The following is a 10,493-nucleotide window of genomic DNA, read 5'->3' as shown; positions in this document are numbered from 1 at the left end:
CGTCTTGTTTCATAATGCATAGGAGCACACTGTTCTATCTGTTGAATCTAATCACACACACACAGCTTACAAATCATTGATGCACGTCAACAGAAAATCTCATATGAGTAAATCTTTCAACTTAAATCATGTATTATATTCAATGTTATTACTGCAAAACACACACACACACACACACACACACACACACACACACATTCTCAGCTGCACCTCTGTATTCACAGGACTCTGCCATTCAAGGAATTTGTGAAACGAGCATCTGAAGAAAAACACACAGACTTCTTCCTGTGTGAGGTAAGGGTCCAAAACAAAGGACATGGTCTACACTAGGTATGTCCTCTAATGACACATGTTCCTTGGTCTGATTCTAGGACGAGAGCTATTATCTCCGATCGCTGGGAGAGGACGTACGAAAGGTACTAAGCAGACTCAACGTGATGAAATCAGTGAAGATAGACCTTTAGGGGTTGTTCCTTTCAGACTATAATGCTGTTTAGACGTTTATTTGTATTTATACAGCAAAATGTTCTTAATCATCTGACTTTAATTGGGGACGCTCTTGACCTGGTCTTGTTGTGGAAGTTTCTCGTACAGAGAGACCCAGTTCTGGGTCTTCCACACAGTCCTTAAACCTGATATAACACTCCATCTTCTCCCTCAGACTGGTGGAGCCAACATGTCCCCCGTGCATCTGTCTCTAAGGGGTCAGATAAGACTGTCCCGGTCCTTCTGTCTCAGAAGGCAGAGATTTATCTGGTTTCTAGATTGGTTCGGGGCTCCAACCCAGGACTTGGGACATGGGGACCCCCAGCATACCTTGAGGCACCTGTGTTTCTGCACCATTTGTCCTTAGGGGAGACAATGCAGAGTGACAACACATTTAGCCGTCTCCAAAACTGGAGGACTCACTTTAGGAGATATTTTAGGAGACATATTTCAGAAGCACATTGGAGGATTTACTTATATGGAAAATCTCTTAATAAGAGATGAGCGATTATTGACAGGAAATCATTGTCTTTGTCATTTTCCCGTTACAGTCTTTAAGTGTCTCTCTCACTTTTAGTGCTGACTTTCAGAGCCTTAAACGGTCCGGCCCCACATTACATCCTGGACCTTGGCCAGAACCTACTTGCAGTCCCTAAGACCCGTTATAAGACCCGAGGGGACATGTCATCCAGTCTGTTGCCCCCAGACTGTGGACCGCCCTGCCCCCTGTCCTTGCGTCTTGCAGACACGGTCGTAACCCTTTAAAAAACGATCTGAAAACATGTCTGTTTAAGAAGGCTTTTGGTTGATGTTTTTTTTTGCTAGTGTCATTTTAATTTTATATATTTACATACATTTTATACTGCTTGTTTTGTTTTTACTTTCTCATTTGTACAGCACTTTGTGATTTTTATCTGAGAAAAGTGCTTCATAAATAAACTTTACTTACTTACAGGAACCGGCTGACCTGAGCCAGCAGTTCCCAGACTTGGCCGAGGACTTTCACATCCCTCAGTTCTTTGAACCGGCTCAGTTTTTCTCCAGCGTCTTCCGCATCAGCTCCAGTGGTCTGCAGCTGTGGACCCACTACGACGTAAGCCTTCTAGTGGAGTCCAATCGGCTTCGTTCTCTTCTTGAGTGTCGCCTCGCTGATTGGACACTGACCTCCAAAACGCTTTAATTTCAACCTCTCACAGGACATACAGTTGAATTTCTGTGATCTGGCCTCAGTAAGATCTCCCTCTTCTGTTTGTCACCACTGGGTGCTAGAGGAGACCTTTAGGCACCCCACTACTGCACTAAGGGACACATGCACAACTGGTTCAATTACATTTTATTAAACATTTAGCACATTATTTAACCAGTTGCACATTTTGTTTCCCCATCCTGTATATATTAAAATATTTGTTCTTATATTTTATTCCTAGTATTATTATATCATGTATACTGTATGTATGTATGTATATTGTTTCCTACTATCTCATTTATATTTATATTCTGTGTTGTGTGTCTTATGTACGTGTGCTGCTGTAACACTGGAATTTCCCATTTTTTGGGATCATTATCTATCTATCTATCTATCTATCTATCTTTCTTTCTTTCTTTCTTTCTTTGGGGATCCTTCCTTCAGGTGATGGACAACCTGCTGGCTCAGGTGACCGGGAGGAAGAGAGTGGCTCTCTACAGCCCCCAGGATGCATTGCACCTCTACCTGTCAGGCGAGTGGCCATGAAAAGATGCCAGATGTTTGTTTGAATGCTCAATCATCGACGTTAATTGATTGATTGAATGTGTTTTTTTTGCAAGTGTCCTTTAAATAGCTCGGTCTAATATCATAATGCCTCTTTTAACTTAAACGGAACCTACCAGGTGATAAGTCGGAGGTCCTGGACATCGACCACCCAGACCTGGACCGGTTTCCTGAGTTTGTGAAGGCAACGAGACACGAGTGCGTGCTGGAGCCCGGAGACCTGCTCTTCATCCCCGGTAACGTAGACTGGACCCAACAAACTATCTAGTTCTCCTGGATGTACCGCTCACTCTGAGGAGGGATGGTGATGAAGAGGAAACTTAGTTAGTTAGTTAGTTAGTTAGTTAGTTAGTTAGTTAGTTAGTTATTTAGTTAGTTATTTAGTTAGTTATTTAGTTATTTATTTGGTTATTTATTTGGTTATTTAGTTAGTTATTTAGTCAGTTATTTAGTTATTTAGTTAGTTATTTAGTCAGTTATGTAGTTATTTAGTTATTTATTTAGTTAGTTATTTAGTTAGTTATTTATTTAGTTATTTATTTAGTTATTTAGTTAGTTATTTAGTCAGTTATGTAGTTATTTAGTTATTTATTTAGTTATTTATTTAGTTAGTTATTTATTTAGTTATTTAGTTAGTTATTTATTTAGTTATTTATTTAGTTATTTAGTTAGTTATTTAGTTAGTTATTTAGTCAGTTATTTAGTTATTTATTTAGTTATTTAGTTATTTAGTCAGTTATTTATTTAGTTATTTAGTTATTTATTTAGTTAGTTATTTATTTAGTTATTTAGTTATTTATTTAGTTATTTAGTTATTTATTTAGTTAGTTATTTATTTAGTTAGTTATTTATTTAGTTATTTAGTTATTTAGTCAGTTATTTATTTAGTTATTTAGTTAGTTATTTATTTATTTATTTAGTTATTTAGTTAGTTATTTATTTAGTTATTTATTTAGTTATTTATTTGGTTATTTAGTTATTTAGTTAGTTATTTATTTAGTTATTTAGTTAGTTATTTAGTTATTTAGTTTATTTAGTTTATTTAGTTATTTTAATTCCAGGAGTTTGGAAAAAAAACAGACCGCAGCGAAACTCAGTTGCTAGCTTAGTGATGAATGGGATAGAAAGCAAAGCTTTTAGAAGAATAAAAAGGAATTGTTCTGATTAAACTCTTCATATTATTCATGTATAGACGCTGATTATTTGTTTGATAAAATCCAGAACGCTGTCCCTCGCATTGATGATCCCTTTAACCCTCGTGTTGTCTTCCTGTTGACCACGTTAACCTTGTCCTTCCAGGTCAAAACTGAAAATTAATATTTGTTTTTGTGCTTTTCCGATGTTTTTGTCACTTTTTCAGATTTATTTGTCAATTTTTCCAGCTTTTGTTGCTTTAAAAAAAAAAAACTGAGCTGGTTTTATAACATGTTTTACATTTATTCTCGGAATTCATGGTCAACAAACCTCATTTATATCAAATTATACATTCGTTTTTAGTTAAAAAGGCAGAAATTAAGAATTATTTTGACTAATCGTTAAGATCAGAGGATGATGAGTGGATCTCAGAGGGGTAGATGTCAAAGTTTAGTCCGGAGACTGGTTTGAAACCATTAAGAAGGATAATTAAAATGCTAAAAGACTAAATAAAACACCCAACAAATTCAATGAAATTAATCATTAATTAAAATGTTTTGTTCGTTTTGACCCAGGAGAACAACACAAGGGTTAATATTAAAAACACATCAAGCAGTTACCGGCTCTACATACTGTACATATTAACGACAACAATGAGTTCCAGGAGCTGGTCCTTATATATTGAGGATTTGACGTGGCCCCGTGTCCCTGTTGTCCTCAGCCCTGTGGTTCCATAACACGCTGGCCCTGCAGTTCGGCGTGGGGGTCAACGTGTTCTGGCGCCATCTGCCGGCCGCCAGCTACGACAGGAAGGACCCGTACGGGAACAAAGACCCTGTGTCCGCCACCCGAGCCCTGCAGGCCCTGGAGAGAGCCCTGCACACCCTGGATGAGCTCCCAGCGGAGTATCGGGACTTTTATGGGCGGCGGATGATCCAGCGTATTCAAAGACGGACGTGTTGGGACAATGTGACCAGCACAACTACAGAGGACGTTACCCAGCAGCTAGCCTCACATACCCAGACCTTCCTCCACAGCGAAGGAGGGTCTGGCTAGTCCACGTGGTCCTGGATAGGAGAAAAACCTGCTCTGGTTTATCGGCATTTCTACAACCCTCATGTTGTCTTCATGTTGTCCTCATGTTGTTCTCATGTTGTCCTCATGTTGTCTTCATGTTGTCCTCATGTTGTCTTCATGTTGTCCCCATGTTGCCCTCATGTTGTCCTCATGTTGCCCTCATATCGTCCCCATGTTGCCCTTATGTTGTCTCCATGTTGTCCTCATGTTATCCTCATGTTGTCCTCATGTTGCCTCCATGTTGTCCTCATGTTGCCCTCATGTCGTCCTCATGTTGTCTTCATGTTGTCTTCATGTTGTCCCCATGTTGCCCTCATGTTGTCTTCATGTTGTCCTCATGTTGTCCTCATGTTGTTCTCATGTTGCCCTCATGTTGCCCTCATGTTGTCCCCATGTTGCCCTCATGTTGTCTTCATGTTGTCCTCATGTTGCCCCCATGTTGTCCCCATGTTCTCATGTTGTTCTCATGTTGCCCTCATGTTGTCCCCATGTTGTCTTCATGTTGCCCTTATGTTGTCTCCATGTTGTCCTCATGTTGTCCTCATGTTGTTCTCATGTTGTTCTCATGTTGCCCTCATGTTGTCCTCATGTTGTCCCCATGTTGCCCTCATGTTGTCTTCATGTTGCCCTTATGTTGTCTCCATGTTGTCCTCATGTTGTCCTCATGTTGCCTCCATGTTGTCCTCATGTCGTCCTCATGTCGTCCTCATGTCGTCCCCATGTTGCCCTTATGTTGTCTCCATGTTGTCCTCATGTTGTTCTCATGTTGTTCTCATGTTGTCCTCATGTTGTCCTCATGTTGTCTCCATGTTGTCCTCATGTTATCCTCATGTTGTCCTCATGTTGTCCTCATGTTATCCTCATGTTATCCTCATGTTGTCCTCGTGTTGCCCCCATGTTGTCCCCGTGTTGTCCCCATGTTGCCCCCATGTTGCCCCCATGTTGTCCCCATGTTGTCCTCATGTTGTCCTATATCAATGTTCTTTTTAATTCCCCAAAATAACATGATTGATTCAAACGCTCTTTGCCAAGTAGCCTACAAATCTCTACTTTCATTAATTTTGGGGCGTCTTATTCAGTTTTATAGCATTGTAAAACAAATGGAAGTGTTGTTGAAATAGTATTGAGTAAAAGTTGACATATTCCAGTCTGTGATTATCATCAACATCCATTCCTTTCATTTTAGTCTCAATAATTCCTAATTTCTGCTTTTCTAACTCAAACATTAGGTATAATTTCCTATAAATGAGGTTTATTGACCATAAATTCCAAAAATAACTGTAAAACTAAAGTAAATTAATAAGTTAATGTTACGTAGGGTTAAACCTCAAAAGTGACACACATTGAAAAAAAAATGTCAAAAGTGTTGAAAAAGAGACAAAAAAATAAGACAAAAGTTAAAAACATCGATACAAAGCATCAATAAAAGCTTTGATTTTCAATTTTGACGGGAGGACAACACGAGGGTTAAAGCAATCCCAATCGTCACGGGCGACGCCAGGCGTCGGACGGAGCCACGGTGCCGCTGCTAACAGCCTCAGGAAGGGAAGTGGTTTTGGTGGAACATGGTGGACTCCCAGCAGAGACACGTCCTAACGCATTCTCAAGACACGTTGTGGGGTCACTGATCATATTGAAGCAGTAATGGTTGATTTAGTCTCCCATTGCCAGACCCTCCACCACAGTCCTGCTCCTCTGCAGGATCTGGGTCTGGTGAGCCCGCACAGCATTCTGGGAACTTTCTTTCCCCCCCCCCCGCCCCCACACTTTTCAATTATTATTTGAACGGACATACATGAAAATAATTAAAAAGAGCAAAACTAACGTACATTCTGGTTACAAGTTTCTTTTACTTGCTATCTAGTAATAAGAATCCCGACAGATTTAAATATCTTGCTAGAACATAGAAATACTCATTTAAATATTTTTAAATTGCAAGAACATAGAAATACTCTTATATAAATATTTTTTAAATACTGGATCATAAAAATACTCTCATTTAAATATTTGTAAATTGCCAGAACATAAAAATACTCTCATTTAAATATTTTTAAATTGATAGATCATAGAAATACTCTCATTTAAATATTTTTAAATTGATAGATCATAGAAATACTCTCATTTAAATATTTTTAAATTGCTAGATCATAAAAATACTCATTTAAATATTTGTAAATTGCCAGAACATAGAAATACTCTCATTTAAATATTTTTAAATTGATAGAACATAAAAATACTCTCATTTAAATATTTTTTAATTGCTAGAACATAAAAATACTCTCATTTAAATATTTTTTAATTGCTAGAACATAGAAATAGTCTCATTTAAATATTTTTTCCCGGTTATATTTCAGTCCTCCGTAGGTCACAGGAGCAGAGATGTGCTGCTATAGTTACCAGATGGTAACCAGATGGTAGATATCAACACAATCTCAGCTCGACGTCTCCTTACCGCCTGTTCCTCAGCTCTCCAAACGGCTGTCTCAAACGATGAACAAGGTCCTCTCCCGCTTAGCCTCCAACACGGCCCTGATGGAGGAAACGCATGCTACACAGCGGGGGGGGGGGGGGGGGGGGGGGGGGGGGGGGGGGGCAACGGATAAGAGAGAAGATTCCTAATGCCAGGACTTAGTGCACATGTGCAGTTACCAATATGGCTTAAACTTTTATTGCACAAAGATGACAGTTCTTTGTTTCCTTACAGACATTTGAAAGCTTTGTAAACAGTGAAGCAGCGTCTCCCCAGGGTGTTCAGTGTCTCCCGCTAACACCGCTTTCACTTCCTGTTGTCCCGTTTCCTCAAGAAGTCTCAGCAATTAAGTGTGTGTGCACACGAGAGCCAACCAGTGACGGACTATATGAAGCAGGAAGGAGCTCAGAGATGTGATTGGATGATAGTAGAAGGGTGGTTACACGCTGAGAGTCAAGCTGATCAACATTCAGTCACCTGCATCAGGCTGCTGGCTGCGTGAAGGGCCTCCTACTGGAAGCTGCTGACATTTGGACTGTGATGATTATGTTGCGTTTGTGGCTGCTCTGTAAAAACAACAACTCCAGAGCAACCCTGCACACCGGTCTTGTTCAGTTTTTTTTTTTTTTTTTTACCACAAGTGACAAACACTCAAACATTTCCATCTTTAAAAATAGTTTGGCTTTGGATGCAAAGGAGGAAAATACACTTCTTTTTGCTTGTTCGTTCACTCACAACACAACACACACACACACACACACACACACACACACACACAAAGCACTCCTGTCTTGATGGTCTTGGTACTGTTCCCTGCACTGGGATCGGCCTTTTCTTGGATTTCTCTGAACTCTGAGGGATCAAGACCAGAATCTCTTGAATCTCGGTGCGAGGCAGCGGCAGCAGGAGTCTCGCTACACAGGAAGACAGAGGACGCCGTCCCGTCCCAGGACTCTCCGTCTGTCCCCTTCCCCCCTTTAGCAGAGCAGTGCAACAGTTCAACCAAAGTCAAGAGGTGCACAAACGCCCCGCTCCCCCCTTCATGTACTTTCTGGGTGTGTGCATAACGCTACGAAGAGCTCTCAACAGACAGGAAACAGACGAAGAGATGGCACGTTGCTTGTTGGTGTTCTCTATTCTGGAGACAAAGATTGTTTTTTGTTTTTTTTGGTTCTTTTTCTTAAGGTTGCTATCAGGCAGATAGAAGACAAATCCAAATTCTTTTTCTCCTCCCCTCCAGGAGATGAGCCGGTGGAGTTGATGTGTGAGTTGTAGTTTCTACGGAGTCTGAGCCATGCCACGACTAGTCTTCATCTTGTCCAGTCTTTTAGAAAGGTGGCTGTTGTTTGACTCCAGTTCATCGACCTTGTCCAGCGCCGAGCGCAGCTGTTGAGTCAAACGGAAAGAGAGAACACGTTGCTATTAAAACGGTTCAACGGGCTAGCTCGTTAGCAGGTGAACAGCGCTCTACCTCTCGCTGTAGTTTGCGTTTCTCTGCCTTCAGCTCGTCCTCCACCTTCTCAGCGTTCTCCGCTGCAGACTTGTAGCGCGCCACCTGACCCTCGAGTCTGGTCACCTGGAAACCAAATAATACGTAAACTTCTTAGGGGAGAGTTTCATGTTTTAAAAAGGTATGCTATGGATTCTTCTCAGCTTACATTTTGTTCCAACGCTGTGACTTCTTGCTCTGCCTTCACCAGTTTGAACTTAAAGTCACTTATCTGCCGGTTTGAATCTCCTGGAAAAGACCACGCAGAAGCAAACACTCTTCAGTTGTCGGACACCTTGGAAATAAACAAACTGCGCATGCTGCTCTGTTTTCATGCACATGGTTACATACTCTGCAGTTCTATAATGTTTGGCTCTTTGCCGTTTTCAAGTATTTCACCATCTGGACTTGAACTGGTCTCTGTGCCGTTCTTCTGGGTCTTCTGATCCAGCTGGGACTTGAGCTTCTTCACCTGGAATTGGAGCCATAAACAACACATTTTTTTTCATCGTATTTCTTAAAATAGATTAATCTATTTGGAGTAGTGTCTTTTGTTTCATTTCTTCTATTAATTGTGTTAACTGTAAGATTTACTTATGATTTGTATTTTCAAGTGTGTGTGTGTGTGTGTGTGTGTGTGTGTAATGAAATGTCATTATGAGTATTGTCAAAGGAAAGATGGTAGGACCCCAGGAAGACGAGCTCTTAGTGAATGCTGAAGCTAATGGGGATCCATGTAAAACAAGTTTTTCATAAGCTTAGCGGAGAAGTTCTCAGTGGAGCATTTTGTGTGCGTGTTAAACTGTAATGTTGGTCATTTTCCCCTTTTCTGTAGGTCAATGCAAGCATATCACATGATGTCTTGATAGAATATATTGCAATTGCCTTTAAAAGGGAAAATGTATTATTCTACGTTTTTCTTATTGTCACCAACTCCAATGCAAATCCCATCACGATGCGTTCGGGGTCCCTGACCCTTCCTGTGGCACAGTGGTTTCTACTGAAGGCATTTATATTCATACACAGCTCACACATTTATGGTTTCTTTATAAAAAACAAAAAAAGGCTGGCATTTCCTAAAGCAGCTGGTTATTGTAGTTTTTAGCAAACAGCGCTCAAACAGGAATAAATAGGGCATTGGTTGGGGACAATTTTCAGCTGTGGATTAATACACATTTGGGGTTGTAGTGAGTATTTACAGCAGCAGGACGCTGTGTGTGAGTCTAAATAAGCAACAGTGTGTGTGTGTGTGTGTGTGTGTGTGTGTGTGTGTGTGTGTGTGTGTGTGTGTGTGTGTGTGTGTAGTGATGAAGGAAAAGGTCAGCCAGTACTACAGTGTGACCTCCTAATGTGTTTAAATTGTTGTTGGACTACGATGGACCCACAGGGGAAGTAGATGTGCACAGTGAATACCTAGTAGTCAGTAGGATCTATTCCATGTTGGTTCTGGGTTGTTTCATGGGATTTGTTGAAAATAAAAACATGTAGAGTAGTTTTTCTCTTAAACCCGTTTAAAAGAAATATGCAACTTTCATTCTTTAACACCTGTTGGCACCTCCATTTTTGACTAGTAATGGGACAAACATCATCAAGCAGCCTGCCATGGCTGTAATATAGTGTAGTCGGTCTGTTAGAAGTAACAACTCTTCTGGGTGTATGTGAGCTCTCCTTTGACTATTATGCTTCCGATTTAAATTTCCACGGAGAGACTAGAGTTTATTCAGGAGTTCCCGTTACCGACATCATCGGCTCAGATCACAGACCCACCTGCTCGATCATTTTCTCCCGCTCATCCACCAGTTTCCTCAGGCGGATCTCTACAAGATAAAACACGTGTTTGAGAAGCCATTTGACCCGAGTCTTTGGTCACATATTATTCATTTAAATTGAACGGCATGCATCACAAAGCCATGATACAACACTATTATAGACAATAATCCTAATTGCTACTGTCCATCTTCAAAATAACAACAAGTCAACATACCAGGGGTGGAAGGAGCCAAGGAGATGGTGGAAGAGGGGCTGGGTCAGGGTGGGAGGTTGATGCATGCAACAGAGCAGGCATCCATGGGGGGGGTGATGGAGCG

The 10,493-nt window shown here is 40.6% G+C and overlaps 2 protein-coding genes across 4 annotated transcripts in view; one reads left to right on the top strand and one right to left on the bottom strand.

Moving 5' to 3' along the window:
* Positions 1-162: 162 nt before the first annotated feature.
* Positions 163-4,479, top strand: tyw5 (tRNA-yW synthesizing protein 5; the record flags this gene model as incomplete). Its single annotated transcript, XM_034885986.1, has 6 exons — positions 163-294; positions 372-416; positions 1,442-1,579; positions 2,117-2,204; positions 2,356-2,472; positions 4,092-4,479. Coding segments are annotated over 6 exons (855 nt in total), but the record flags the coding sequence as incomplete, so codon positions are not given.
* A 2,600-nt stretch (positions 4,480-7,079) lies between these two features.
* Positions 7,080-10,493, bottom strand: part of lrrfip1a (leucine rich repeat (in FLII) interacting protein 1a) — a 52,942-nt gene continuing 49,528 nt past the window's right edge. For 2 of the 3 annotated variants that reach the window (XM_034884917.1, XM_034884915.1), the window contains 5 exons: positions 10,174-10,223; positions 8,758-8,878; positions 8,576-8,655; positions 8,389-8,493; positions 7,080-8,303 (listed from right to left, as the gene is read on the bottom strand). In XM_034884917.1, coding sequence (XP_034740808.1) covers positions 8,196-8,303; positions 8,389-8,493; positions 8,576-8,655; positions 8,758-8,878; positions 10,174-10,223 — 464 coding nt within the window. In that variant the 3' untranslated portion in view covers positions 7,080-8,195. The remainder of the gene's footprint in view (positions 8,304-8,388; positions 8,494-8,575; positions 8,656-8,757; positions 8,879-10,173; positions 10,224-10,493) is intronic. The other variant, XM_034884916.1, reaches the window with a different exon arrangement.

This window comes from Etheostoma cragini, chromosome 11, assembly GCF_013103735.1.
Source record: "Etheostoma cragini isolate CJK2018 chromosome 11, CSU_Ecrag_1.0, whole genome shotgun sequence".
NCBI lineage: Eukaryota > Metazoa > Chordata > Actinopteri > Perciformes > Percidae > Etheostoma > Etheostoma cragini.
Note: the sequence above shows the minus strand (reverse complement) of the source record. Positions and strands in the feature narration are given on the sequence as shown.